Genomic DNA, 13,098 nt, shown 5'->3' on the forward strand with positions numbered 1-13,098 from the left:
AATGGAAAGGGTGTGATTTGGTGCTCTCTGTCTCTCTGAGGGGTGGGTGACTGACAACCTTTTCTTCTACTTCCTTTCTACTTCAGACCCCAGTCATTGAGGGGTGGGAAACAGGTGATAACAAGGACGAATGCCAGCTTTGTGCCACCGCCTTCCTCTGAGTAAGCCCCAGAGATGAAGGAGTGTAGGGGAAAGAAACAGGAGAGACTATGACAGCATCCAGTGATGTCTTCTCTTTGACTGTCAAGCAAACCCTAGTTAGAAAGTACAACACAACTGTAACAATACTCATTATCATTTAAAGAAAAACAGGCCTTCAACTTCGGCTGAGGCTATTGTCAAGTCTGTAGTGGGTGGGGTCACTGGTAGAGCAGGTAGCGTTTCATGGCAAGGGGCAAGGGCAGGGCAGAAACCTCACCCAGCCGGGCTTCCCCCAAAATGTCACGAATGCACACTCGACTCAGGTGAAGAAGGGAGTGAGGTTCCGCTGTGGGGAGACAAGAGAAATTTAATTACTTCCAGAGTATCGAATTGGAGGTCATTCCTGGCCTCACCCCCACCATCCATCCTTGGGCCTTTCTGCTACCCAGCCTTGTAGGGTGGAAGGGACTGGTGTTTTGGGGGGTGGGGACATAGTGTTGTCTGAGCCGTGCTAGACATGATTTTCAGAGCTTACAAACCTATGCCACCACACAGGTATGAGGACAGCAGGGCAGACTCCTTGATGGGAGTTGAGAGACTTATGCAACTAACTGCCACAACTGCCTTTCTTCAAAAAAGAGGAAATAAGTTCCTAAGTACCAGAAGCCTCTGCGCCCTCTTCCCTCCAAGCCAGAGCTTTCCTGGGAAGGTGGGCTAGTACAATCTTTAACCCTGGGTCAGAGCCTTTGACTCAACCCCATCAGACCAAATTCCTCCCCTCCACCTAGGTCCCAAACCTTTTGTTTTTTCCCTTCGGGCCTTCATATTGTGCCCACAGTTTTTATTGACAGTTTTAGGGGACCCAAATGGAAAAAAGGCGAGCTTGAGTGGTTTTAGATCACAGACCCCTACCCTTGTGACAGACTACCTTCAAACAGAACAAACCAAAGGGAAGCTTCGGATGACTTTGTCCCTTCTCTCCAGTTTGTCCTCTGAGCCTCTCGAATAATCACCCCGTGTCTTGGAAATGCAAGCGACCCCATCCAGTCCAGCACCCCACTCTCACCTCTCCTTTCACCCAGGTAGCGGATTCGAACCTGGCACTGCCCCCATACAGCACTGACAGCAGGGTACAGGGTTCTTCCTTTAAGGCCCCGGAAGGCAGGCCCCAAGTAGGTACCTCCAATGGCATAACCCAGAGTTCCTTCCTCCATATCCAAAACCACCAGCAATCTCTCGGGCACTTCCAGACGCTCATCCCTGAGCCCCGTGGGGTATCTGGGAGCCCCGTTTCCCTCGCTTTGGTGATACAGCTTACCCCGCCCAATGTCCCAGCCCCACGATTCCCCATTACTGCCCAGTAATGCTGCATAACAGTCCGCCTGCAGTGGCGCTAAGGCTGTGGCCACCCCCACCACGGCATGGGTGCCCCTCTGCTCTGGGGGCCAGGCGATCTCCCAGGCGTGCAGGCCCCTCGAGTAGCCTCTCTTGCCCCGGGCTCCATCGGTGCTCTGAGCCACAGGTCTTCGCTCAAAGCTCAGTCCCTCTTCCCTGACCTCGATGTTCTCCGAGCAGTCCTTGGGGTTCCAGCCGTGATGCTGCTGCACACTCAGGTCTACGGGGGGTGCCGACAGCAGCTCCTCCAGTCCCTCCGGGAAAGACAGATCTGGGTACGAGGTGGTTGGGGATGGGGTGCCGCCGGTCCCACTGCCGCCCGCCAGGGCAGTCTGGCCCATGGGAGGGGGGCTTGGAGAATCCCCCCAATGCAGGCCTGGAGAGGGGCCGGGTGGTTAGAAGGTAGGGAGGGCGCTTCTCCACCCACCGCCGCTAGTGACCCGGGAGGGAAGAACGCTGGAATACAGAAAGCGCGAGTGACTAATCCATGCTGCCCCGGGCATCTCCCCCACGTCTTCACCACCCAGCCGCCGGCACCCCGAGGTGTCCTCCTTAATGCTGCCTTGCCCTCCCAGACTCCGCGGTCCCCCCCACCCCGTCCTGTCCGTCCACGGCCAGTTCTCTATCTGCCTCCCAAAGCGTCCCGATCTCGATCCCCACCCCAGGCCTCCTCCCTACACAGCGGACTCCTTGCCCTGGAGAGAGTCCGAAGACGTGAGTTCGAATCCCCGACCCTGCTGCTTATTACCTGTAACCCTGGGGCCAGTCACTTCCCTTTGGGCCTCAGTTTCCTCATCTGTAAAATGAGAGGTCTCAGCTAGATAATCTCTAAGGTCCCGGCCGGCCCCAAAGCCAAGGACCCCACGGTCCCTTCCGGACAGCCCCAGTTTCCTCTCAGCTTCCGCCTCCTACGCCGGACCCCGCCTCCCACCCCCCCCCGTCTCCGCCCTGCTCCCCCTAACTCCGCCCCAGACCGCGGACTGGAGCATGAAAAAAGGGGGCACGGGTTGGGGGGAGCGAGCACGCTTCCCTCTTAGGATCGGGGTCTGGAGGAAAGCACCCTCCGATGGGCGGGGGGAGAACCCGAGGGTCCGAGAGCTGAATTTGGGGAGGCGGCCGGGCCCCCTGACTGCACAGTCGGGGCTTTCTCCGGCTCCGCCCCGGCCTTGGTGTCTCCGCACTCGGAGCTCACCTTTCACAGGCCGGCGCTGCCTTAGGAACCGGGGGGCGGGGGGCGGAGAGGGCAGGGCTGGCAGCGCCCCCGCCGGGCGCTCGGGGAGTGAACGTCAGCAGCGCCCGGCTGAAAGGTGCCTGCCCCCTCCAGCTGGGCGGGACGAGGGGGGGGCTGGTGGCCGTACTTTGTGCGCGTGCGCAGACCGACGTCGGACCCCCTTCTGGACTCAGAAGAATGAATGAATGGCACTTCCTGCTCCGCCTTACAATTCCCGCGGTTCCGTCCCTTGAGGGGGCGGGGCGCCCGGAGCCCGGCGAGCTCGGTGCGTGCCCCGCCTGGGCCCAGGAATGGTAGCGAGGGAGGGCAGGGCGCGCCTCGGCACCCTCTGCCGGCCACCGTGGGACGCTGCACCCTCGGCCCTCCTCTGCGACGGCGCCCCGCTGACCCAGCCCTGGCCTGCCCAGGACAGCGGCCGGCTCTTGCGGGCAGGCTCCCCGCCGCCCTCACCGTGGCCCTGGTAGGGAGGGGATGCGGGCAGGCTCCCTAAGTGATGGGCTGCTCTGGGTGTCCAGTTCTTCCCTCCGGGGGGTCCTAATCCCCTGAAGCAAGAGGGCAGCCTGCTTGCCGGGATCATCGATTCAGAACGGGGAGGGACTTCAAAGGCCATCTAGTGAGGGAGTAAGTGAGAAAACAAGCATTTATTAAGCGCCTGCTGTCTACCAGGCTCTGTGATAAGTGCTGGTGAAACCAAGGCAAAAGAAAATGAAAAGCGGCTCACAGTCTAATCGGGGAGACATCATGGAAACAACTATACACAAATAAGAGATATGTAGTTTAAATAAGGGATCGTCTCAGAGAGAAGGCACTAAGATTTTAGAGACCTGGGAATGGCCTTTTGCAGAAGATGCGACTTTAGCGGATCCAGGAGGCAGAGAGGAGGAGAGAGGGTATTCCAGGTCTGGGAAATAACCAAAGGAAATAGTCAGGAGTCGGATTGTCCCGTGCAGGAGTGGCAAGGAGACAAGTCTCACCTGAAGGCAGAGGAGGTGGAGAAAAGCAAGGTGTGAGAAGACGGGAAAGGTAGAAAGGAGTGAGTTATGAAGGGTTTTCAAAGCCAAGCAGTGGTATATGAATGTAATGGAATACTATTGTGCAATAAGAAATGATGAGCAGGTAGATTTCAGAAAATCCTGGAGAGACCTGTACAAACTGATACAAAGTGAAATGAGCAGAAGCAGATACACAGTATCAGCAACATTGTGTCATGATCAACTGTGACTGACTCAGTTCTCAGCAACACAACCCTCCAAGACCAGTGCAAAGAACTTGGGAAGGAAAATGCTATCCATATCCAGAAAAAGAACTGATGGACTCAGAATGCCAATCAAAGCATATTTTTTCCACTTTATTCTTTCTCATGGTTTTATTTCCTTTTGTTATGTTTCTTCTGCAACTGACCAATATGGAAATATGTTTTACATGATAGCACACTTATAAACTATATCAAACTGACTACCATTTTCAGATCAGGGAAAGGGAGGGAGGGAGAAAATTTTGAACTCAAAATCTTGTAAAAATGAATGATAAAAAATTATTGATATGTCATTGGGGAAAAATACTACTTAAATTTAAAAAAATAAAAGATTCCAGCAATGTTGGACCAAGATTTTTAAAAAAGCCAAGCAGGATTTTATATGTGATCCTGGAGGTGACAGGGAGTCATGAATTTGTTGGGAGACCCAACAAGAAGGCTGGTCCAGGCATGAGGTGATGAGAACCTTGTTCAGGATAGTAGTGTCAGGGGAGAGAAGGGAACTTATGCAGAGATGTAACAAAGATAGAAAAGACAGGACTTGACAAAAGATTGGATATAGGGGGTGAATGTAAGTGAATAGTGGAAGATGATTCCCAGGTTAGAAAAGGTGTAGAAGAACCACAGAGGTGAGGCCATCCCACTACTTCATTTTAAACAAAGACCTCGGAAGGCTATATAGTGTCTCATTGGCAACGTCAAAAGCTGAATTTGAACCCCATGTCATCTTCCAGGGACCCTAGGTGTCATCTTCCTGAGTTCAAATGTGGCCTCAGACACTTACTAACTGTGTGATCCTGTTTGCCCCAGTTCCTCATCTGTGAAATGAGCTGGAGAAGGAAATGGTAAACAAGTCCAGTATCTTTGCCAAGAAAACCTCAAATGGGGTTAGGAAGAGTTGAGCATGACTGAACAACAACAACAACAACAACATCTTATTGCAGAGCTGGAACTCCTTCTACTTTACCCTGTTGTTAATGATAATTTTCGGAATAACAGAGCACTTACTATGTGTTAGGCTTTGTGCTAAGCCCTTTACAATTATCATCTCATTTGAGCCTCATAACAACCCTGGGAGGTAGGCGTTATTGTATCCCTGTTTTACAGATGAGGAAACTGAGGCAAACAGGTTAAGTGATTTGCTCAATATCTCTCAATAGCAATCGTCTGAAACCAGTTAAGAATTCAGGTTGAGGGAGTTAGTGTAGACCAAGAAGACAGACTTCTCAGTAGAGGTTCCGATGGCTGGTAGGACACTTGGAAGGGCCTGGCAGCAGATGTCTTGGTTCTATTACCAGTATCTGCTTGTCACCATGTTTCATATGCTGGAACCTTGGGAGAGGACTGTCTTCAATTCCATGTTGATTTCCATTGTTGGAATGGCCTTATACACTGGATACATCTTTATGCCTCAACATATCTTGGCAATATGACACTACTTTGAAATTGTACATTGAACACAATGTGCTCAAGAAGTAACAGACCACAGATCCGTTGAAGGGAAGAAGCCATCTCCCTTGGTGAAATGAGACTTCAGAAAATTCCAGACATATGTTGTGAATATGAAGACTAAATTTCAAGGAAGTATTAGGACAAGGAAATAATCCAAACTCAAGCAATCCTGATTGAAACGTTCCCTCATATAATAGTTTTATCTACTTTGATATTGTAGTGGTTTGTACTCTAAATATCAGTATTTTCTTAGCCTTTGGAACTGTTTTACTATTGGTCTGTGAAAGCTTTTCATAATGTAACATTGAGAAAATTTTGATTGCTTTATATTGTTTATAATCTGAGATCATTAGGCCTCTTGCTTCAGCAGTTGTCTGGCACAGATATCTACCTAGGATATATTTAAAGCATTGACCAAAATTTTGTAGAAATAATAACAAGATGAAGAGGGAATACTTCAGTTGAGTATAAGAGACTTCTTTCTAAATTTATACTCGGGAGTAGTTTCAGCTGTCTAGACTCCTCATTATAAAACATTTATTTTGCTTTAGTGTTATTAAAAAAACAAAGTATTTCTCCCCTTAATAGCGAAAGAGCAAAGAAGATTCTTCTACAGTTAGAATAAAGGAATACCTAACCTTTTAATAGTTAGCCTTATTTTATGGATTTCACATGGACAAAAAGTTCTATGATAGAAAGCTTTAGAGAAGTAATCTACTTACTTAGCAGCATTATTATGGAATGCTGACCTCAGATGGTAGTTTTATTAAGTAAATAGTGAAAGATTTCCTCAAAGGTTATCACTAACATTTGGAGTCCTGTGAAATTGGATTTCAAGACTGTAGCTGGTGCTGAAAATTTTAAAAAGCATATTATTGTTCACAGTGAATAATTAATAAAACTATAATCCAAGGAGCTTTACAAACTTGTTAAAATAGCATTTAACACTTTGTGATGTGTGTACATTGGGGTGTGTTGTAAAAATTTGTTTCCAAACTAGAATTTTTCTGTGGTGAAGGCTGATTATCAAAATTGAAAATCAACTGATGGGAAACCTTCTTTGTTTAAGAGTCATGCTGTTCTTGATTTTAATCTCATGTTGGGTATTTTTTTCCATTCTAAATTTATTGCTGCTGAAGATTAATCATTCTTAACTGGTTAGTTTTCAGTTTCTCCCCACATTGTAGAACTGACAAACTTTAAAAAGTAATTTAATCATCAACAGGCATTTATTAAACAACTTTTAGGTGTCAAGCACTTGGCTGCATGCAAAGACAAAAAGAAAGACAATTTCATAGAATTTGAGATATGATCCAACTCTTTATTTTATAAATGAAGAAAGGGTTAAATGATTTTTCCAAGATCACACTGATGAGGTTCAGACTCTGGGAACCTCCTTGAATTCTCCTCGAATCTTCTGGAAGCCCATGTGCCCTGGTTCCTGTTGCACTCCCCACCCTTGATCCTATCAAAATCCCATTCCCCAGGCTGCTGACCACTCCCATCAAGATCCTCTCGATCTGTATTCACCCCAGAGGACTGGTCATTCCCATCAAGACCTCTGGATTGTCCCACCTGCTCCCCACTCAAATCTTCCATTGACTGATATCTCCTGATTGCCTCTAGCTGTTTCCAACCCTTGACCAGTCACCCCAATCCCATTGAGGTCCTCCTTGGACTTCTCCTCAAGACCCTCCCTAAACCCCTCCTCCCATCACCCTAGACTACCAGACCACCTCCATATCCCTCCTACAGTCTTTTCTATGTCTAAGTTCCATCTTGCCTCCATGAAGGCGCTCAGACTCTGTCTAGCTGAGATTCTATCAGTCCAACTTGTTAATACAAGCATTACAAATGCTTAGGCTCCCTAAGAGTCAACCCAATATGGTGAATCTTTAATAAACTTTGTGGTTTTTTTTGACTTAAAAAAAAAGAATTCAGGTCTTCCTGATTCCAGACTAATAGCTCTTTCCACTTCACCACTTAGCTACTCTGTTGCTTTCTAGAATTAGGTAGTCTTGAGTGAGTCACTGGGCCTCAGTTTTATCATCCGTAAAATAAATTAGACTAAGTAATCTTTAAGGAACTTTTTAGTTATAATTATAATAATGGTGTGGGCTGGACATACACTTGATGAATGTTCCCATAGGAAGAGCTACCTATCCCAGGCTCATTTCCTAGTTTTGTGCAAAGTACAGAAAAGCAGACTGTCACTTTACTAATTATTAATTAATTCATTAGCCAGTAAGGGACTTTATTATATAATTTGGACACCATGTGGACACCCTTAAACTGTCTGCCAGGTGGTTTTGTGAGAATATATCTGGCCCATACCAGGGCTTTTTCAAGACCTGCAATGTTCCTTACTGGGCAGAGGCAGCTTGCCTACAATTTCATAAATTAATGCCCCTCCCAATGCCACAGACTTGCAGTGCTCATTCCTCAGTAGAATCAAAATTTAGCCCGTGGGAAAAGAAATTGATATTGCTCTGAAATAAGAATTACTCAGATCTTTATGTGTTTTGAAGATCCCACCATATTTAGGAAACCTCTTGCTTGTGACTCATCTACCTAATCCATTGACACATTTAATTGCCTTTTTAAATGGCTATAGGATTTGCTAAAACACACTTTTAAGGTATAATGTCCCTTTAAGGACCTTTCCACATGGAGCAGATTAGTGATGAAATGGTCAGAAAAAGTATTTTTGTGTAAAGGAACCTTTAATATCAACTGGCAAACACTATTGCCACTGTCAAACATTAACATTTTGAGATGTAAAAGAAATATGAAATTTAAAAAAACAAAACAAAACTAGTCACAGTAGTCAGTGAATATAGCAGTCTACTGTTTGATAAACTCAAGGACCCCAGCTTCTGGGATAAGAACTCACTGTTTGACAAAAATTGCTGGGAAAACTGGACAACAGTGTGGAAGAAACTGGGCATGAAACAATGTCTGATACCATACATAAGAATAAAGTCCAAATGGATACATGATCTAGGTTTAAAGATTGATACTATAAACAAATTAGGGGAGCAAGGAATAGTGTATTTGTCAGATTTATGGAGAATGGAGAAATTTATGACCAAGCAAGAGACAGAGAATATTATGAAGTGCAAAATGGATGATTTTGATCACCTTAAACTGAAAAGTTTTTGTGCAAACAAACCCAATGAAACCAAGATTAAGAGGGAAGCAGAAAACTGGGAAAGAATTTTTGCAACTAGTGTCTGTGATAAAGGCTTCATTTCTAAAATATATAGAGAACTCAGTCAAATGTACAAGAATACAAGTCATTCCCCAGTTGATAAATAGTCAAAGGATATGAACAGGCAGTTTTCAGAGGAAGAAATTAAAGATATCTATAATCATATAAAAAATGCACTAAATCACTATTGATTAGAGAGATGCAAATTAAAATAATTCTGAGGTACCACATCATACCTATCAAATTGGCTAATATGACAAAACAGGAAGATAGTAAATATTGGAGAAGATGTGGGAGAGTTGGAACACTAAATCATTGTTGGTGGGGCTGTGAGCTGATCCAGTCATTCTGGAGAGCAATTTGGAACTATGCTCAAAGGGCTACAAAAATGTACATACCCTTTGACCCAGTAATATCACTTCTAGGACTGTACCTCAAAGAGATCATAGAAATGACAAAGGGACCCACATGTACAAGAATATTTATAGCAGCACTCTTTTTGGTGGCCGAAAACTGGAAATCAAGGGGATGACTATCAATCGGGGAATGGCTGAACAAGTTGTGGTGTTTGAATGTAATGGAATACTATTGTGTTATAAGAAATGATGAACAGGAAGATTTTAGAGAGACCTGGAAAGACTTATATGAACTGATGTTGGGTGAAAGGAGCAGAACCAGGAGAACTTTGTACACAGCAACAACCACAGTTTGTGAGAAATTTTTTCTAGTAGACTTAGTACTTCATTGCAATGCAAGGACTTAAAAAATTCCCAATGAACTCTTGAGGCAAAATGCCCTCCACATCCAAAGAAAGAAGTATGAAATTGGATTACAGAATGAAGCAAACCATCTTCTTTTGTATTATGTTTTGTTTTGTTTTATGGTTTCTCCCACTCATTTTAATTCTTCTATGCAACATGACTAAGATGAAAATGTATTTAATAGGAATGTATGTGTAAAGATTGTATGCCATCTCAGGGAGGGAGTGAGGAGGGAGGGAAAAAATCTAAGATATATGGAAGTGATTGTAGAACACTGAAAACAAAATAATTTAATAAAAAAAGAGCAAAAAAATAAAAACTACATTATAAAGAAACCTAGCTAAAACATCCGCATGTACAAAAATATTTATAACAACTCTTTTTGTGATGGCAAAGAACTGGAAATTGAGGAGATGTCCATCAACTGGGGAATTGCTGAACAAGCTGTGATATATGAATGTAATGGAATACTATTGTGCTATAAGAAATGATGAACAGGAAAACCAAAAAATCTGGAAAGAAGTATATGAACTGATGTTGAGAGAAGTGAGCAGAAACAGGAGAACATCATATACACAGTAACATCCACAAGGTTTGATGACCAACTTTGATAGACTTATCTATTCTTAGCAATGCAAGGATCCAAGACAGCTCTAAAGGACTCATGATGGAAAATGCTGTCCACATTCAGAAAAAGAACTATGGAGCCTGAATACAGATTGAAGCTGATTATTTGCTGTCTCTTTTTTTGTATGCTTCTTCTTTCTCATGGTTTCTCCTGTTGGTCTCATTCTTCTTTACGACATGACTAATATGAAAATATGTTTAATATGCATGTATAAAATTACACACCATTTTGGGGTGGGGGAAGAGAGAAAAGGGGGAGAAAATTTGGGACTCAAAATCTTATGGAAGTGAGTGTTGAAAACTAAAAATAACTAAATTAATTTTTAAAAACCCAGCTTTAAGATGGGATTTGAGAAGTTCAGGGTGTAAAATGTGATATAAACATATAGACTCAAATTCTCATTTGGGAATAATGATGCCATAGAGAGGTAGAGGAAGAGCTTTTATTTGTTGAAAAGTTGAGAAATGAGGGGCAGAGCCAAGATGGTGGAGTTGAAGGACAGACCTGCTCTAGCTCTGCCCCCATAGCCCATAAAATACCTATTAAAATGACTCTAAACAAATTCTTGAGCAGCAGAAGCCACAAATTGACATAGTGAAACAGATTTCCAGCCCAAGACAGCCTGGAAGGCCAACAGGAAAGGTCTATCGCACCATGCTCAGAGCGGAGCACTGCCCAGTCTGGGCCTCTTGGCACAGACAGAACTGGAGCAGGCTTCAGGGTGCAGAATCATAGGTAGCAGTTGTGGTTCCCAGATTTCTCAACCTGCAAATGTCAAAGGCAGCTTCAAAGGTCAGTAAGAAAGCTCTTTCACCTGAGTGAGAGGGGAGTATGGTCCAGCCACAGCCCCACCCTCAAGGCAGCAGCAATGTCCACTTTTGGAACCCTTGGCCTAAAGACCCAGGGGGAACTGAGGAGCTGATCTGAGTCTCAGTCCTGAGTGGTAGTCCTAGGGTAAGGAGGAGTGCTGGTGTGGTGAAGTTGGTGGTGGCTGTGGAGAGGGAACCCTACTCACAGTTCCAGGGCAGAAAAGGTTTCTACATCCAAAACCTCAAAAAAAATTTTTTTTGAAGAGCTCAAAAAGGATTTTGAAAATCAAGTATGACAGGTAGAAGAAAAATTGGGAAGAGAAATGAGAGCAATGCAAGCAAATCATGAAAAGTAGTCAACAGCTTGCTAAAGGAGACCCAAAAAAATGCTGAAGAAAATAACACCTTTAAAAATAGACTAACCCAAATGGCAAAAGAGGTCCAAAAAGCCAATGAGGAGAATGCTTTAAAAAGAAGAATTAGCCAAATGGAAAAGGAGGTTCAAAATAGTTCTTTAAAAATTAAAATGGAGCAGATGGAAGCTAATGACTTCATGAGAAACCAAGAAATTACAAAACCAAACCAAAACAATGAAAAAAATAGAAGACAATGTGAAATATCTCCTTGGAAAAACAACTGACCTGGAAAATAGATCCAGGAGAGATAATTTAAAAATTATTGGTCTACCTGAAAACCACGATAAAAAAAAGAGCCTAGACATCATCTTCCAAGAAATTATGAAGGAAAACTGCACTGATATTTTAGACCCAGAGGGTAAAATAGAAACGGAAAGAATTCACTGATCACCTCCTGAAAGACATCCCAAAAGGTAAACTCCTAGGAATGTTGTAGACAAATTTCATAGTTTCCAGGTTAAGGAGAAAATATTACAAGCAGCCAGAAAGAAACAATTCAAGTATTGTGGAAATACAATTAGGATAACATAGGATTTAGCAGTTTCTACACTAAGGGATTGAAGGCCTTAGAATATGATATTCCAGAGGTCAAAGGAGATAGGATTAAAACCAAGAATCACCTACCCAGCAAAACTGAGTATAATACTTCAGGGGAAAAAATGGAATTTCAGTGAAATAGAGGACTTCCAAGCATTCTTGTTGAAAAGACCAGAGCTGAATAGAAAATTTGACTTTCAAATACAAGAATCAAGAGAAACATGAAAAGGTAAACAGGAAAGAGAAGCCTTAAGGAACTCATTAAAGTCAAACTGTTTACATTTCTACATGGAAAGATGTTATTTGTAACTCATGAGACCTTTTTTCAGTATTAGGGTAGTTAGAGGGAATATATATATATATGTAAGTGTATATCGGTATGTATGTATGTATATATTATACATGTGTAGGTATGTATATGTACATGGGTGTATGTGTGTATGTATATATGTATATATACACATATAAACACAGACAGAGGGCACAGGGTGAACTGAATATGAAGGGAGAATACCTAAAAAAAATAAAATTTACTGTTGAATGGAATGTACTAGGAGTAAGAGAAAGGGAGAGTAGAATGTAGCAAATCATCTCACATAAAAGAGGGAAGAAAAAGCTTTTACAATGGAGAGGAAGAGGAAGGAGATGAAAGGAAATAATTGAGCCTTACTCTCATGGGATTTGGCTTAAGGAGGGAATAACATACACTCCATTGGATATGGAAATCTATTCCACCCTGCAGGAAGGTAAGGGGAAAGGAGATAGGAGAGGGCAGATAATAGAAGGGACAGCAAATTGGGGAAAGGGATAATCAGTAGCAAACACTATTTTGGGAGGACAGGTCAAGAGAGAGAATGGAATAAGTGGAGGGCAGAATAGGACAGAGGGAAATGTGGTTAGTCTTTTACAACAATACTATTATGGAAGTGCTTTTCATTGTTGCACATGTATGACTTAAATGGAATTGCTTGTTTCCTCAGTGAGGGTGGGTGGGGAGGGAAGGAGAGAATATGGAACTCAAAGCTTTAAGAATGAATGTTAAAAATTGTTTTAGCATGCTACTGGAAATTAAGATATGCAGGTAATGGAATATAGAAATCTATTTTTTCCCTAAAGGAAAATAGAGGGGAAGGGGGATGGAAGAAGGGTGGGTAATAGAAGGGAGAACAGACTAGAGGAAGGAGTGGATGGGGTGCATGCTATCCTGAGGAGGGGGGTGGGAAGAGATGAGGAGAAAATTTTGAATTCAAGTTCTTATGGAA

At 43.6% G+C, this 13,098-nt stretch overlaps 1 protein-coding gene and 1 pseudogene across 3 annotated transcripts; one reads left to right on the forward strand and one right to left on the reverse strand.

Annotated features, from left to right (window-relative positions):
• Positions 1-218: 218 nt before the first annotated feature.
• SPSB2 (splA/ryanodine receptor domain and SOCS box containing 2) lies at positions 219-2,793 on the reverse strand. Of its 3 annotated transcripts, none has more exons than XM_072653834.1 (4): positions 2,729-2,793; positions 2,285-2,332; positions 1,208-1,912; positions 219-487 (listed from the first exon to the last, which is right to left on the reverse strand). In XM_072653834.1, the coding sequence occupies exons 3-4, from the start codon at positions 1,875-1,877 to the stop codon at positions 360-362; spliced, it is 798 nt and encodes a 265-aa protein (XP_072509935.1). In that variant the 5' UTR covers positions 1,878-1,912; positions 2,285-2,332; positions 2,729-2,793; the 3' UTR covers positions 219-359. The 3 variants fall into 3 exon arrangements, with proteins under 3 accessions (XP_072509935.1, XP_072509933.1, XP_072509932.1); XM_072653832.1 differs by having other exon boundaries at positions 1,208-1,992; positions 2,729-2,786; XM_072653831.1 differs by lacking the exon at positions 2,729-2,793 and having other exon boundaries at positions 1,208-1,992; positions 2,285-2,458.
• Positions 2,794-5,170: 2,377 nt separating this feature from the next.
• On the forward strand, positions 5,171-5,536 carry LOC140533719 (serine palmitoyltransferase small subunit A pseudogene; annotated as a pseudogene).
• Positions 5,537-13,098: the final 7,562 nt, after the last annotated feature.

Source organism: Notamacropus eugenii, chromosome 3 (genome assembly GCF_028372415.1).
Source record: "Notamacropus eugenii isolate mMacEug1 chromosome 3, mMacEug1.pri_v2, whole genome shotgun sequence".
Taxonomy (NCBI): Eukaryota; Metazoa; Chordata; class Mammalia; order Diprotodontia; family Macropodidae; genus Notamacropus; species Notamacropus eugenii.

Excerpts from the sequence above, each read along its gene's own strand:
- SPSB2 (XM_072653834.1), bottom strand. The coding sequence starts at position 1,877 with ATGGGCCAGACTGCCCTGGCGGGCGGCAGTGGGACCGGCGGCACCCCA. Across the intron at positions 488-1,207 it reads CTACCTGGGTGAAAGGAGAG|CGGAACCTCACTCCCTTCTT; the intron begins GTGAGAGTGGGG and ends GTCTCCCCACAG.